General features: G+C 41.2%; 1 protein-coding gene across 7 annotated transcripts in view; it reads right to left on the bottom strand.

Moving 5' to 3' along the window:
- The window catches only part of PPHLN1 (periphilin 1), a 156,554-nt gene that overhangs the window by 89,216 nt on the left and 49,997 nt on the right, over window positions 1-17,341 (bottom strand). For 5 of the 7 annotated variants that reach the window (XM_045032006.1, XM_045032016.1, XM_045031981.1 and 2 more), the window contains 2 exons: window positions 11,093-11,346; window positions 3,871-3,953 (listed from right to left, as the gene is read on the bottom strand). In XM_045032006.1, coding sequence (XP_044887941.1) covers window positions 3,871-3,953; window positions 11,093-11,346 — 337 coding nt within the window. The remainder of the gene's footprint in view (window positions 1-3,870; window positions 3,954-11,092; window positions 11,347-17,341) is intronic. The other 2 variants (XM_045031996.1, XM_045032026.1) reach the window with 1 other exon arrangement.

The following is a 17,341-nucleotide window of genomic DNA, read 5'->3' as shown; positions in this document are numbered from 1 at the left end:
TTAAAACCATTTTCCTTCTGAATGAAAGCATCCACACAGGGTTTAATATGCTATAACTTATACTTATTGACTAATCACCTTAACTGTCCAAAAAACTTTCCACATGTAGAGAAGCCTTCAGTGCGAGTTGACATTTAATTGATACTTTCCCAACACAAGTCAAGTTTCCTAATAAAAACAGGACTTAGATACTATTTTATAATTAGAAAAGAATGTAAAGCACAAATCTTCCAAGTTCTTATAAGAAGTTCTAATTCAAGAGCTGTGAATATTGCCAAACTTTCTTTTTTAAGTATGCAAAATAAAACTCTAAAGTCATTTCTCAAACAGGCTGCATAATTAAAAAAAAATAAACTTGTTTTGTTACAGAAATAGATTTCACAGCCTAGTTGCTATAGACTTGTTATAAGAGGATGGCAACACAGGTGTAAACAATGCCCTATTCCACAGGCCCAGCTAATGCTGAGGGTGAGTGGAAACCCAAGCTAAAATGTTATTTTTGGGGAGGCAAATTAGCTACAGAGGTGGCAAATTTATCATCTAAAAGAAGCTTTAAGTCCATTTTTGTTAGCTTAAACAGAGCTCTATATATCTTGCCATATACTTATACTGTAAGATCTTTGGGGTAGGGATGGTCTTTTTCTTATGTCTATATAGAGTCTAGTATAATGGGGTCCTGAGCACTATCACAATACAGAGAACAAATACACTATCCCCACCTGTCCCTACAGGCCCAGTTTTAAAAATAATATGCTAAAGAAATTATATATAAATATGCATACATGCTGATATGCACATGTACATAAATAAACAATATAAAACTATATAGCCAAAAATAAGGCAGTAAGTCAAACAGCATTTAGGTGGTGTATTGGAAGCACAATTTAGTTTTTTAAACAATGAAGTATAAGACTTAGCTTTTGAATTATTTTCCATTTGTCATCTTATACCACAATTTTAACAGAATTTTGCAATTAACCATTTGTAACTGCATCAAACTAAATTTATACAAGATTTAAACTAGTTCAGGGGTCGGCAACCTTTCAGAAGTGATGTGCCGAGTCTTCATTTATTCACTCTAATTTAAAGTTTCACGTGCCGGTAGTACATTTTAATGTTTTTTAGAAGGTCTCTCTCTACAAGTCTATATATTATATAACTAAACTAGTGTTGTATTGTAAAATAAACAAGGTTTTCAAAATGTTTAAGAAGCTTCATTTAAAATTAAATTAAAATGTTGATCTTACGCTGCCGGCCCGCTCAGCCCGCTGCTGGTCTGGCGTTCTGTTCACCTAGGCCGGCAGTGGGCTGAGTGGGGCCTGCAGCCAGGACTCCAGACCGGCAGTGGGCTGACCGGCTCATCCCACTGCTGCTCAGGGGTTCCATCTGCTGGCTCCTGCCAGCTGGGATGCCGGCTGCCAGACTCGCTCACCCCGCTGCCGGTCTGGGGTCCCGGCCCTGCCCACATACAGTGGGTACTTACCTTCTCCCTGGTTCTGGCCCATTCTCTTCCTCTCTCTGCACTGAGCTGAGGGTGGGAATGGACCGAGCACAGGGCTGGGGGTGAAGGGTCTGGCCAGGAGCTAGAATGAGAGAGGGGGCTCAGGGTTGGGGCAGGAGGTTCGGGTTGGGGGCACTTATCTGGGCAGCTCCCATTTGATGTGAGGGGTGCAGGTGGGAATGTGAGGGGGGGTGCAGGAGCTCCTGTTTGGTGCTCAGGGTGGGGGTGGGAATGTGTGGGGTGCATGTGATGTGGGGGGGCTGAGGATGTGGAGGGTGCAAGTCAGGGCAGAGGGCTGTGGGCATGTGAGGGGGTGCAGGTGTCAGGGGAGGGGGGCTGGGTATGTGTGGGGGTGCCAGAGTCAAGGCTGGGGTCATGGTGGGAGGGGGTGAAGGAGTCAACAGAGGGCTGGGTGGTACAGGGCTCAAGGCAGGGGCCTGGGGGTGTGTGTGGGAGGGCAGGGCTCAGGGTAGAGGGCTGAGTGACTGCCCCCCCAAACCCTCCCCCACTCCTTGTCCCAACTACTCCCTCCTGGGACCCCACCCCCTATCTAAGCCTCCCTGCCCCTTGTCCCCTGACTGCCCCCCTAGGACACTACCCCCTACCTGTCCCGATTGCCCCGACCCTTATCCACACCCCCACCCCAAGACAGACCGCCCCGGACTCCCATGCCTATCTAACCGCTCCCCGCCCCCTGACAGGACCCCCAGAACTCTGGACCCATACAACCCCCCCCCCGATCCCTGCCTGCTCCAACCCCTCTCCACACCCCTACCTCCTGACATCCCCCCCCGAACTCCCGACTCATCCAACCCCCCCAGCTCCTTGTCCCTTGACTACCCCCTCCAGAGACCCCCCCACCTAACTCCTCCCCAGGACCCTCCTTGCTCCCTGTCCCCTGACTGCCCTGACCCCTATCCACCCCCGCACCCCCTAACAGACTCCGGGACTCCCATGCCCCATCCAACCCCCCCCGCTCTCTGACTGGCCCCGCCAAAGACCCCCCACCTCTAACCACCCCACCCAGGATCCCACCCCCTATCCAACCCGACCCTGCTCCCTGTCCCCACCCCTTATCCAACCCCTAAATCCCCCCCGGCCCCCTTACCATGAGGCTCCCCGCTCATCCAGAGCTCTGCCGCCGCACGGGCAGCGCTCTGAGGGGCAGGGCGGGGCTGTGCGCGCACGGCGGCACAGCTCCAGATGAGCGGGGAACGTCTTTCCCTCCTCACGGAGCCAAACGCTGCCCCGCTGGAGCGCACAGCCCCAGCCCCCAGAGCGCTGCGCGCGCGGCAGCAACACTCCAGGGGAAGGCAGGGGAGAGGCCGGCGGCCCAGTGCACCGGCCCGGGAGTGCGGACCCTGCGGCTTGCCGCTTCAGCAGGATTTTTAATGGCACACTGGAGTCTCGGCAGGCCCCAGCGTGCCATTAAAAATTGGCTCACGTGCCATCTTTGGCACGTGTGCCATAGGTTGCCAACCCCTGAACTAGTTTAAGTGTGTCCATAAAACAAAAAAAACCACCTGATTTTAGCTAAACCTGTGCAAATTTTGGGTATTAAAAAGTCTGTATCTCAGTTTCCACGTCTGTAATGTTCAGAGACTAAGGCTATGTCTACACTGGCAATTGAATGACAAAACTTTTGCCTTTCAGAGGTGTTAAAGCCCCCCTCCCCCGAAAGACAAAAGTTTTGCCGCAACAAGTGCCAGTGTGAACAGCGCTTTCCTGCCAACAATGCAAATGCCGCTCTTGGGGGAGGAAGTTTTTTGTTGGCAGGAGAGCCAACAAACAGCGGCTACCCCGCGCGCCTTTTAGCAGCACAGCCCTGTCGCTAAAAGCTGTGTAGTGCAGATGTAGCCTATCACTCACATATCCTGGAGGGGTGTTGAGAATTAGTTAATGTTAGCACACCAGTTTGAAAATCATAAAGAACTGCATAAATGTAAAGGATTGGCAGAGCACTGCAGAAGTCTGATCAGTCCTTTCAATTAACGGTTTTTGCCTTTCACATCTTTTTTCAAAAACACTAATTAGTCTTTCGTTCAGGATTTCCATGGTTTTTAGTATTTCAAGGGAAAGTTTTCCTAACTGTTTGTCTAAAAAAGAGAACTCAGAAGCTGTGTTGGTACACTGCACTAGCTGTGGGGGATGCCATTTTCTTTAAGATCCTGTTCACTCTAAATATCATGTCCACATTTCTTCTTACTCCAGGAGAAGCCGTTGAATACAATGAAACATTCTTCTTGCTTAGTGGCAAAACACACTGCCTCTGACTGTCAAGCAAGAAGATAGGAATCTGAATTTAACTTGGATCTTCTCATGGGAAGTACCACTATTAAAAACAAAAAAACAACAGAAACATAGTTCACCTTTGAAGAAGGTACTGCTGTGGAACCTGATGGGGATGTATCTCTTGACGTTTTCAGTGACTGAGCAGAAGGTCTCTCTTTACCTATAAAAAAGAATAGTTAAAATTTTATTCAAGTTGTGTCCCCCCCCACACACACACACAGGAGTGTGTGCACCTTGCAAAACTGTAATGAAAATTCACCACGCAATGCACAAAACCTATTTCCTCATCCTTTGATGATGATAATAATCTAATAATATTCTACTTGCTTATCAAAAATAAAACTGTCTCTGGCTAAGAAGATGAATAGTAGCATTTTATAAGGCTGATATTTGTCCTTAGAAAGCCTGTTTTTCTTATTTCCATTGTTTAACTGGAAGAATATTTCAGTTTGAGATTGTTGGAGATTGTTCTATATTCCTATAAGAAGTGAAATGAGGAATTCTACATCTTTTCAGTGTTAAACATCGTGGTCAGTCACCAATCATAGGACCAAAACCAAAGCTTGGGAAACTGGGTATTCACAAGGGTAGGTTTAGCAGTATAATAGGAAATCCAGCAAAGCAATAAACCCACAAAGTCCAAATGACAGGTAGGGATCTCTTTTTAGCATCAGGGTCTTACTTCTCAATGTTCATGCCAACAAAATTAAAACAGGAACAACTAGAAGCTACTGTTCAAAATGCAGTCATGAATAACCTTGTCAAATGTCCGTTATGGGAAGCCTGCAGCAGCAGAATACTTGGCAAAAAATTAGAAAGAGAAATCAATTGAAAGTAACCTTCATTTATTAAATATTTTAAACCCCCCCCGATGTGGATTACTTTAACAAAACTAATGACAACTAAATAAGTCTGTAATTGAAATACCCAAGCAATGTTACTTAGCACAATGGATCATGTCTAGTGAGCTATTTACTTTGTATGTTGCAAGATGATGTAAATTAAGAATGCACCCACCATTGTGCATTTTTAAATACCAATATCTAAAAGAATTAAGAAACTGAAATGTAAATAAATATATATTTTAAATAGATCTGGAATCTGAAATGTAAATAAATATATATTTTAAATAGATCTGGAATGTTAAAAAAAAAAAACCTTTGTATGTTGCCCCTTTTCTCTCTCCACAGATTTTCAGGATACTCTGGCTACAAAGGATAAATTTAACATCAACCTAACTGGTTGAGGAAAAAGGAAGACCAAACAAGCAAGTGACAGCTGCTCCCCAACTGCAACAAGACACAAAAAGCAGCTGCCTTAGCAGTTTCATATTTTATCTGATCATTCAGATCAGATAAAAGCCCTTCAAGATACCCTCCATACTTGTCCATACAGTAGAAACTGTTTATCTTGTCTGTACTATCTTACACTCAACGACAATGGCCATCACCTCCTTTTTGCTAATATAACTACTTTATTGCTTTTCTCAGGTCAAAACAATAGCCTACTGTACCTCTCAACTATACCTAACTGAGGCAAGTAATTTTTTTATACATATATTTAACTTTGTTCCACAAGAAGGCCCTGTTCCTGCAAGCTGCTCCAAGTGGATAGGCCCCCTCTACCCATGTGTAGACCCACTAAAGTCAACAGGGCAATGTGAGTACAGGTGCCCACCCATGTGGAGAAGCTTGCAGGTGGGAGGGGCCACACTGGTGCAGTCTATTACTGTAAGTTATGGACATTATAGGTGAAGACTATGAAATTTTACCTACCAAGCTCCTCAAGGCAGACTATCTTTGCGGAATACATCACCAGTGCTAAAATAATAAACAATCCCCCACCTCACAAAAGGTCCCCCCCCATGTTTGTTTTATTCCTCATTTGAGGGGAGGGGGTTGCTCATATTTGAAATACAAGGTGGTCGCATCTAGCCATTACTGACTAGAGAGCTATCCAAACTACATCTTTGACATAAAGATTTAGATCCTTCTAGTTCTTGTCATAATATATCACTAGTCTTTTCTTTCTTTATTTGACCATGACTCTCTTCATGTCTAAATGACAAAGTTATGTTTTATTATGTTTGCATACAGAAATCAAACATGCTTTTCATAATCTGCATCCCGAGGCATTCAGAGCACACAACTAGCTGGCCTTTTAGACCACACAGAATATTAACAACTTTATTTGATATAATTTGATATAATATCTTTCATGCCAATGAATCAAAAATGTTTTACAGATTTCACAATGGTTCCAAAAATATATATATTATCGAGGGACCAGACAGAAAAATTATTTAAGTTAGAATGAAATAGCTGGAGAGTCAATGAGGATGAGTCGTAAAACAGCTAATACAGACAGATATACCAAAGGAAACTGTTCTCACACCAAATGGCGAGTCTTTGGACCAAACTGAAAGGAGGCAAACACTAGATGAATGGAAGGAGAAGGAAATGTAGGAGGGAGGAGGATATTATGGTGGTCTTTAACAGGTGTGACAGAAATTAAAGACACGGAAGGCAGTTTTTAATGCTACCCTGAAAAGGACAGAGGAGCCCTAAACAATTAAAGGTAAAAAGATAAAGTAAAATACATCTCTGATCAGTGCTGTTCAAGTATGTTCCAGCCCTGCTGATGGACAATTCAACTGAGCCCCCTATAGTCATTCGATTTCTCTCTCTGTAGATGAAGTCGGGGAAAGAAAGAAGATGAACCACAGTAACTAAGGAGATTCTGGAGTTTTAGCCCCAGCCAGGGAGGGGACAAGAGGCAATGTTAGCCCCAGGGATACCCTGGGGATATTGTACGAGCCAAGAGTAGCTGGTAGTAAACCAAGAGAAGAAAGAAGACCCTCAGCTTAATCAAAGACTATGTTGCCAACTTTGATTTATTTTGATTTTATTGTGAGCTTCTCAACATTTTATTGCCAGTTTCATTATATTTGTTTTTTCTTAAAGTCCCAGCTTCTGGACTCATGTGACACTAGTGGACACAGTAATTCAAGAAATACACAGATTCTAAAGCAGGGGTCGGCAACCGGTGGCTCGCGGCTCGCCAGGGTAAGCACCCTGGCGGGCCGGCCCAGTTTGTTTATCTGCCGCGTCGGCAAGTTCGGCCGATCGCGGCTCCCACTGGCCGCGGTTTGCGGTCCCAGGCCAATGCGGGAGGCAGGAAGCGGCGCGAGCCGAGGGATGTTCTGGCCGCGGCTTCCTGCCTCCCGCATTGGCCTGGGACCGCGAACCGCGGCTAGTGGGAGCCGCGATCGGCCGAACTTGCCGACGCGGCAGATAAACAAACCGGGCCGGCCCGCCAGGGTGCTTACCCTGGCGAGCCGCAAGCCACTGGTTGCCGACCCCTGTTCTAAAGCAATGTATTTGGCAGGTCTTCATAAATAAAAACAAATCCAAAGGCAAATACACACAAAATTAACAAACAGATGCAACAACAACTTTGTGATTCAATTGTGAAAATATGTAACATATTAAAAAGACTATATACTGTATTAACCTCATAAATGATAGTGGTTTTAGGTCTAACTTGACACGAGTAATAGGATGTAAGACAGACCTCATTTCTCAGTGGAAACAATTGAGAAAGTGAATGGAAAATTAAGTTGTAAATAAGAGTATAACAAGTATTAGGCTAGAGTCAGTCTAGCTAAGATAAGAAGGAACTCTCTGGTACAAGGGACAATGGACAAGGTAAAACTGGAATGTAGAGATCAGGTTATACATGAACAGCACATGGAGAGAGCATTCTGAAAAGTAACCAAGCCAATCATTAAGCACATGATGCACTGTATAGTTAGTAATACAGAAGCTAGTAATAATAATGAATAATAATTGTGCTTACTAGTCATTCATTTCCCCCCACTGAAGAACCTTGAAAGTTGTTGAACAAATTTTAAATACAATATAAACAGAAGGAAGTATATAAGGAAAAGTTTTGCTGTGTAACTTCAGATTTGTGATGTACCCTGCAACCACACACTGCATTTGAGCCTGGCCAGCTTGGGCAAACTTTAATTCTGCAGCAGGGATGGTAGTCTTCCAGCACCCCCTTTATGAAACTACCCCCCTTTAAACTCACCAAATGACCCTTGAATCTTTCTGTCTGCACATCCCCTTCACACATTATAAACACCATCAGCTGGGTGTTCAGTGAAAGTGGATGGAAAAGTTTGGTAAAAGGGATGCTAGAAAAATAATACATCACTTTTTAAAAAATACCTGCCTTCTGATTTTTGAGCCTTTAGGAAAGCTACCCACCCTGAATGTGAGAGGGATCATTACAGGTTCAAAATTCAACCTTAAATGCATAGACAAATGAGAGCATTTCCCCAATGACTTGGAGGGGACTCCACTTACTCTCTCCTATCCTCTAAGATGAAGGAGCTGCCATTCTATTTTTCTCTTAATACCCGGAAGAGGAAAACCATATTTTCTCTCCATCCTCTCCCACCACAGTACTATCCTAATTCCCTTTGATTATCCCACACCACACACACTCTAAGTTTCCATCTTTATGCCATTCTGTTTTCTGCTCCACTCACTTTCTCCCTTCCTGTTCCTCCTTAGCCTGTTTTCCATGTGGCCTTTCATATTTGTCCTCCTTTACCTCTCAACCTCCCGTACCTCATATTCCCCTGCCCTTCAGGCTCTCTCCTGCATTCCTCCAATTCACCAGACCTACTCAACATTACTATCTCTACCAAATTCTGTGCAGACAGAAAATGTTGTTTTAACGGATACATGTTGACAATAAAACATTTCAGATCAAGATTTCAGAAAGGGCCCAAATTTAAATAGATCTTTATAAAAAAAAATATACAAAAATGATTAAATCTACATAGTAAATTAAAAAGAACAAAACAACCAACACCATATGAAGTATCACATTGAAAAGCTACTTAAACAAATGTGTGCCTCATTTCAGAACCTAATTTTAACTATGAAGTCACAACCAGCAACCTAATAGATATACATAGTAGCTATAAACAGATGTGTAGTTTAGCAGAGTAATATCACTTTCTTGGCAGACAATAATTCATTAAAAATCAAAATCAAACAGAAGGTCAGAAACCCCTTTAATTCATCTAACTTCAACTAACAGCTATACAACCGCATTTCAACAGAATTATCTATAAAGAGTTTTCAAATCAAGTGGCGCTGCACAACAATATGCAGGAAATGTGTATTTTTTGTATCCCCAATTTGCATCAGTATAGCTGGAGATGCAGGACTGGCACAGGATATTCTCCCAAACCATTTATAGGAAGACATTCATGTTCCAGACCAGGTTTCTAGGGCTGAGTGGATAAGACCTGCACGCAGAGGTCACTGCCAGGTATATACATATTAAACAAACATGTTGACCATGCACCCTGGCTCATGTCATAGAAGCGTTGGGGAACAGCTTCAACTTTATGGGGAGCAAGAATAGGGAAAGCCTCATATTCCTGCTGTTGGCTGGCCTTTTACGTGCAGATGCCTATCTGCAGACCCTGCCAGGGTTTGGTTCTTTAAATATTTCAAAATACAATAAAGGTAACAGGATGGGCTTTTTCTTACATGTTCTCCAAAGCAAAGATTTCCTGTCAAATGATATTCAAACACTATTCTAACAAACACTACTGAAGCCCTCTCCACGCCGCAAATAAACCATTTTAATTCGGTCATCAAAACAAACGCTTTCAGAACTACCAATTTTCAGGGTGCAAACCATTTTTAAGAAAAAGTAGCATGGTGCAAGCAAAGTTGCTTTCTTAAAAACAGTTTAATGGAGATAGACAAGACATCATTTAACTCTGGAGTAAAAGACAGCCCAGACCTAAGTGTGGATATCACACTTTGACTAATATAGCTGCTTCTTTGTGAAGCTATTTGCCAGATTACACCTGCAGGGTGTTTTTAAAGAGACAACAACACTACATCATCCAACTTGACATCTCTGAACAAACATGCAGTTAGTGACTAACACAATGTATTACAAAAAAAGTACAAAACCCCCTGAAAATTTGGAACATTTCTCTCAAAATGTAAAATTTTCTATTAGCCCAGACAGCGGGTTTTTCCATTAGAATTCAATATATGAGTAGCTATGTTAACATGCTGCAGAAGTGCCAAAAAATCTGCTCAATTGTAGAAAATTCCCAATCCCCACAACATTTACCAAGTTTTAGACAATCTTCACCTATACCTGATAATTAGATTCTGTTTACCTAAATCTCTACTGTAGTTTCAGGAGGGTGTCATATTCTTTACTTTCTGTTCTAAACGTTTGTGTAGCCCTGCTGCAACTGTTAAAAGCCTGAGAGACTGTCTGTATTTCAGTGGTGAGTGAAGAAACACTCCTCTGTGTTTATGCATAGTTATTTAAATGCTTTGGGATGTTTTGCAGTGAAAGGTGCTATAACTGCCTGCTATGGGCACCCTGGAAAATCCAAGGTAAATGTCATGTAACAAGTAAATCCGGATTTAAAATTAGAAGAAACAAAAAGAACACTACTGCCAAAGTGGACAACAGATTTTGCACAATTTCATTAGTATTTGTAAAGAGTATGAAAAGAAATCCATAAATCCATCTAATCTGTACAGTCGTAGCAATAAGCACCTCAACGGGAAAGAAAACATGCTTCCACTTTTGTTTGGAAGTTTTTCATACATGGAGGTTTTAAACAGCCATGGATCTCCTTTCTGGAAAAAATGAACATTCAACCCTTTGAAATCCAGGCCATACATTGGATTGCCTAGCTTTAGACACAAGGTTTTGCATTGATTTGAGGGTTGCAAGATTTGAGAGAATCAGAGTGAGAGGGGTAAATTGCTAAAAGAACTAATATGCATTGTTAGCACAATTCTATAAAACATCATGTTTTTGAAAATGTAAGGATCTTTACTTTTTATTCGGCTTTCCCACCAGAATTTTTCCTTTTCTTCTCAGTTGCAGAAAGAAATGCCCTCACCTAATTGCTCATGGCAAAACTGCCTGTAAAGGGATCCATGACAGAAGCATTTGGTACTAAAGGAAAATAATCTGCTGTACACAGAAAAGTCACGCAGCTGATGGAACAGTCAGCCTAGAGAGGCTGTTGAAAAACACCTGCAAGCTCCCTCAAGAGACCTTTACATATATTCATAAAGGAATAAAGAGCTCCCTGAAACATTTAATAAGGCAGGCAAAACATAATCGGAACAAAAAGTCTAATGTCTTCATTATATAAAGAGAAAGATCTTATATAATGAGAATCAATTTCGCCTCACTAATCAGTTTTCATCATTAATCCAGCATTACCTTGCTGAGAAATATTTCTTTTATGTAAAGATGACATACTTCTGCTATGCTGGGACTGGTGGAAAGAATAGGCTTTGCTTCTTTCAGGGGAGTAGCTCCTACTGCTGACACTGGAGCCGGATCTGCTGTGTGGAGAATCCCTTCGGCTCACAGGCGATTCCCTGAAGAAAGGAGAGTCCCTCTTATGAGGGGATCTCTCTCTCAAATAATGAGAAGGATAGAAGCTTTTTCTTCTTACGCCATCTCTGATGTCCCTTTGAAGGTAGCAGAAAAGATAAAATTAATTACTTCTCCGTACTCTGTTTACAGAAATTACAGAAAACTAAAAGTTCATAACTGGTAACAAAACAGCAAATTTCCACCTCTGTAGTATGTAGAAATAGGTCAATCATTCTCTACACAGTAAATCTGAGACCTCCAGTATCATTAAGTACTAAGTAATTCTTAGGCCAACTTAAATTGGTCAAATAAAAACTGTTAATCATATGTTAAATGTAAGGAGATTTCTTCAGGTTTTCATTCAGTTCAACAGATTTTAGAACCATTTCCAATGTCTCCTCATCAGATCCTCCACCACCCTTATACTAGTTGGTAATTTACGCAAACTACTAAAGATATATTAATAAAGTAGTATATATCTGAAGGGTGAAACAGATATTCACACAAAATGCAACTGGATGCACCTTTGGTATTTTACATTTTTTTCTCTTGCACAGTCATTCCACTCTCTCCTTTTGGACACGATCCAAGTTTTAATACGAAATTAATTAAAATAAAAACAGACCAAAAGAGGATACATACATAAGTACAGCTCACAATCTTTCACTGTGGTAACCCTCACTAACACACTCTTAATGTTTAAGTTATTTGGGGTACTTGTCATTTTAATTTGTTTGTGAAGTGCCATGAACATAAATGATGCTGTATGCAATAATTCTGATTTCAAGCTGTAATAACTGCAAAATTATAATTAGGGCTGCAAATCTGACATGGCATTTTTTAATCAAAAATCATGGAGCAGTCATGGTAAATTTACTAAGTCCTGGGTTTAGTGCCTGCTCTGTGATTTTTCTTTTAAAAATGCCCTGACAAATGAGGGGGTCACCCACCACCTGGAACAGCACTCTTTGCCCCAGGACCACAACTCTAATCCCAGCCTATTTAGGGGAGGAGACCCAGGGGGCTGGAGAGTGAGCCTGCCCCACGTTCACCCTGGCATTGGCAGCTCCTGTGTACCCTGTGGCTGGGCCTGGGGTTGAGAGAGCCCCCGTCCCACACTCACCCTGGGCACGGCCAGTGCCACTTGCTCAGGCTTGACTCTGCCGCCCCTCCGTCATCATATGGGGGAGGCATCGTGAGAGCCAGATTTGAGTGAGTGGTTCGGTAATACTGTGTATCAGGTCACAATGCCTGAAACAGGTAGCCAGGCTCAGCCCCATGGGACACAGGAGCCACTGCTGCAGGGTGAGTTGCATTAATTAATTGTTGTTTCTGGTGGCTTAATTTAAAAAGAAATACGTTTGAAAAAAGAAAAATTGTGTACATGAGAACTGATTAAATACGCAATAACCACCATTATTAGTATTACCATAGCACTTAGGAGCCCTAGTTATGACCACCATGTAGATGCCTGAATGTATGTGAACTTAATAATTATACATATTAGTTAAGTGATAAATATTTCAGAATTATTGTCTATTTCACCAATTTTTAACATGCATAGTATTTGAAAAACTTTAACAGCTCCAGATACAATCTAGCATGAAAACTCTCACTTTCCAAGTTCTAAAAGCGTATAATTTACCTGAGTTTTCCATAAAGGAGCTGTTAGGATACACAGATAAATAATATGGAGCAATTGTTTATAATGACATGCATATAAGAAATATGAAGAAAACAGCTGCTCAGTCACATTCTGAGATTTAAACTGGGTGTTTAAAATTTCTATAGTGTACAAACACAGACAACTTTTGATTTTTCTTAAATAAACAAAACACAAGCTTTCAAGCAGACTGGTACACCACGTTTCTGCCCAAAGCAAATTTTTATGAGCAAGTTATTACACCCCTATAAACAGAGGACTTTATTATGGAAATGTTTACAGAACCCCAACTGTTGCATACCTGTAATAAATACTCTAATATTCATTCAAGCATTTACAATTTCTAAACAAATCTTCATTAGATCAGACAGCAAAAAATGATGGTGAAAAAAATGATTGCAACAGTGTGAGGGATCAAAAACAAAATATAATGAATTTTATTTTTATTCATGTTTTTGTCATTCTTCATTTACATTGTTAAACTAGCCTTGGTGAACTATAATAATACAAGCAATTAAATAAAATAATTTCTGAACCATAGAGCAATAACTTCACACTTCTGATCACATTATTAATGCAACTAAACTTGTTAAACTGAACTCAACTGCTCAAACAATTTTTTATTTATTTATTTCCAAACACATATTCCTTCCCCAATGTGAATACTCTGGCATATGCCTCCAGCTCAGGAATTAAGACAACATTTCAGCAAATTCTGCTGAATTGGGACTTTAATGCAGGACTAAAATCCCTTTAATGACTGAATTTAATCTCCATATTTGACACAAATAACTTCAGAGTACAAATGAATTTTCTATGTAATATTTTAAAACAGTGTATTGACATTTTCATCTCTACACAAACTAACCTTCACACACACATTCTGATAATCTTGGCCATAGGTCACTCTTCACATTTTAAAATTAAACACAGTTATTCCCTTATTTGTCAAACTAACTGAGATACCCCAGATTCGCTGAAGTTCTGTCAGCTATGTAAGTTATCTATCACTGCCAGCTTGACTACTAGAGGCAACATTTTAACAAAACAAAAAAACAAAACAAAAACACACACACACAGAGAAAGGAAGGGTGGTAGCATCAGGGGAGGCCTTCAAGTGCCAATAGTGCCGAGCCACTGGGCTCCCACACAGAGCTCCATGTGTTCCACACCTAGCCCCACCACCACTGCCACACACCCTTTCCTTAAATCATCCACTCCATATCTCCAATCACACCACTCTTCTCCACCATGCCTGCTCATGCCCTACCCTCCCGATGTTGGTTTACCCAGAGCATCATGCAGCAGCTTTGTTGGGAACTAAGGGGCTGTAAGCAGCCTTCTAGATAGGTTATGGGGGTGAAAGGAGATGTGGGAGTGGGAAATCGGTTTGGAAGGGAGTAGAGCTCAGCTATAACAAACCACTGAATTAACGTGAATACCTATAAACAAAGCTTATGTTAGTTGTCCAGTATAAGGGTGAAGATCTGTGCGGTGGAAGGAAGATAACTGAGGCTGACGAGGAATTGGTGAGTGGAATTCAGAGGGGCTGCTTTATCATATAAATGCTTTTTTCTTTGCTTGTTAAGGGTTTCATTGCTGATATACACAGCTTAGTAACCTTAACTCAGAGTTAAAGACACGAGCAAGTAACATACTTTTCCATCCTGAACAAATAAAGGGATGTGAATATACAAATGTTTATTGTTTCACTACACCTCACTATACCTCCCAACTTTCACACAAATGTGACACAAGCCATCAATATGTATAACAAGTGACCAAAATGTGGAGTACTTCTTGGTTTTTTGCATGTCATGTCAGAATGGACAGTGTTTCTTTTTAACTGCAACACCTGTTTTTAAAAGATATTTCTACAGTGTGTGAATTAAAAACAATGGGGTTATATTTATTTTTTTAATTAAAAAAACAGGGTACTCGAGGTATGGTTACAAGGCTTTCCTCAATAATAAGGCTATAATATGCACATAAATATAAGTAGTCAAGAGTGGAAGAGGAAGATTTAAACTCAGTCTCCTGGTTCCTGACCCTGTGCAGTTTCCCCAAGATGAAGGGGGTTTTCTGATAGGAAGACGTGTGTCTCTCAGCCATAGAACATGGCCTGAATTAGCAGTGAAGCATAACAGGGAGCTTGACTCAGATGAAATGCAAAACATCCCATCAAATCCATTACACCTCATAAGTCTGAGCTTCCCAATACACATAGTAATCATTTTATAGTTTAAACACCCACACAAAAAGTTCAAGAATCAAGAACTCCTTCTCCTCCAACATTTTGCAAGTCTCAGAAAAATGAAATCAGAACATAAAGGAGAGGGATCCAGATATGTTAGTATTTCTCCCAAAACTCAGTAAATCTTCCTGGTAACGAAGTGTGCAGATCAATATGTATACTGAAGTAAATCACCAACTTCAGTTTACTTATTATAATCCTTTGTTTTTTCCTAAGATCTTAATCAATTCCATACTCATGTATCTTCTACTGTACTATACATCTGGTCCCAATGACCTTTATTTGAACTCTTGAAGATTACAAACAATGACAGACTTCTCAGATCAATTGGCCCAGCAACGTTTTATAGCCAAGCGACTTTTTACAGTATTTAAATTAGGGATGCTTAGCTCAGCGTTAGCTCAAATAAAATTCACGTACTAAGTCTTGTTAGTTTAATCTTATCAATTATTTTATAGTTGTTTCCCTAATTCACATGAAGAGGGCTGCAAACAAGTATTTGATTATGAGCCACACAGATAATCAATATGCACTGCTCTTGTGGACTTCACATTTAAAATATATGAGTAAGTTACATTTTAATTCTTATTTCCATGTTGTGCAAGCCATTGTACACTGTGCAGGTCACTGTACCAAGTCCAAAATTTGCCATTGTGTACACCAACACCCAGTAGAAAGTCTGCCAGACCTGCCAGCATTTTTCTGATACCATCACAATGAGAGGGAATATGGAAGAGTAGGACAACATGAGGAGGATTTGGATATCCTTTTTCTAGGACTGTATAACTAGACCGGGTGCACACTTAAAACTGAATTGGAAAGCATGTTATTCCTGTTTGTACTTCGCTGTGGTGAAAACATCCTCTCCCTTTTCTAGGCCCTGTCAGTGAGGTAGCTTGGTAGCTATCCCACCTGTTGGAAACAGCAAAGTGAGAAGGAATCTGAGATGACAAGTCATAAAGGGGTGTTGTAACTCATAAGTTCTTGTTTTCTGTCTCCATCTGCTGACAGGAGAATCTACTGCCAAATGTGTGGGGTGGTATAGAAGAACAAAGAATAAAAAATAACAGCCCAGGCATAGGGTTGCCAGGCGTCCAGTTTTTGACCGGAACACCTGGTTGAAAATGGACCCTGGCGGCTCCGGTTGACACCGCTGACCGGGCTGTTAAAAGTCCGGTTGGCAGCGCAGCGGTGGCCCAGGGCTAAGGCAGGCTCCCTACGTGCCCTAGCTCTGTGTGGCTCCCAGAAGCGGCCGCCAGGTCCTTGTGGCCCCTAGGCACATGGGCGGCCTGGGAGGCTCTTTGTGCTGCCCGCATCCTTGACTACACATTATCCTGTGAGTAGCTGAGATCATTTAGACTGTTTGTAGAGTAAGGTACTACTCAATACAAGAGTGACAAACTGAATCCTAAAAAAATTCAAAGTGAAGTCAATTTCAAGTTTTTGAGCCTCATATATGGAATCCACAGAATATTCCAGTTTTAAATTAACAGAAGGCACAAAATTTTGCCTCCAGCCTATTGCCCATAGTGATGACATACTAGAAAAATAGTTTTTTCTTCTCTCTTCTCCAAAGAGCTCAGTCAGCAGATCAGACTGCTCTAAACCTAATGCAGAGCGTGAGGGAGAAAGCACATCTGGTGAAGGACTCCCAGTTCTTACTCCTGACTCACCCGATGCCCCAAAGCCAGACTACGTGAAAGAATCCAGAGGAAGCTGCCTTGTGACACAATTTTTTCAAGTTATTTTACAAGTTATTACAAGTTACAAATTATTTTATTTTTATCAAGCGGGGAGGGGAAAGGAAGCCAATGTATATACAGGAATCTAGCACCATGAATAGAGGGCAAGCTTTAGTGGACAGCAGAACACCATAAAATACAAAGTGTGCAAGTGAAAGTAACTCTTGGGAAATTAAGTTTTTCAGTAAGCTTTTTTGTTTAAAAAGCTACTGAATCAATTTGGGAAATGGCAAGAGATGGGGAAGAAAAGAAGTGTCCTCTCAAGCCATCCACCATGTACTGCTGTGTTTCTATACACAGAGTTTTTACAGCTGAGCTTCCTACAGTTCTCCTGAAAAGAATAGTGTTGAAATGGAAATGCTGACAGGCCATTAACTACAAAGTCACTGCTTGCCATGTTATTATAATTCAATCAATCAATCTAATCAATG

This window comes from Mauremys mutica, chromosome 1 (assembly GCF_020497125.1).
Source record: "Mauremys mutica isolate MM-2020 ecotype Southern chromosome 1, ASM2049712v1, whole genome shotgun sequence".
NCBI lineage: Eukaryota > Metazoa > Chordata > Testudines > Geoemydidae > Mauremys > Mauremys mutica.
The sequence above is the reverse complement of the archived record's forward strand: the minus strand, read 5'-3'. Positions and strand labels throughout refer to the sequence as shown.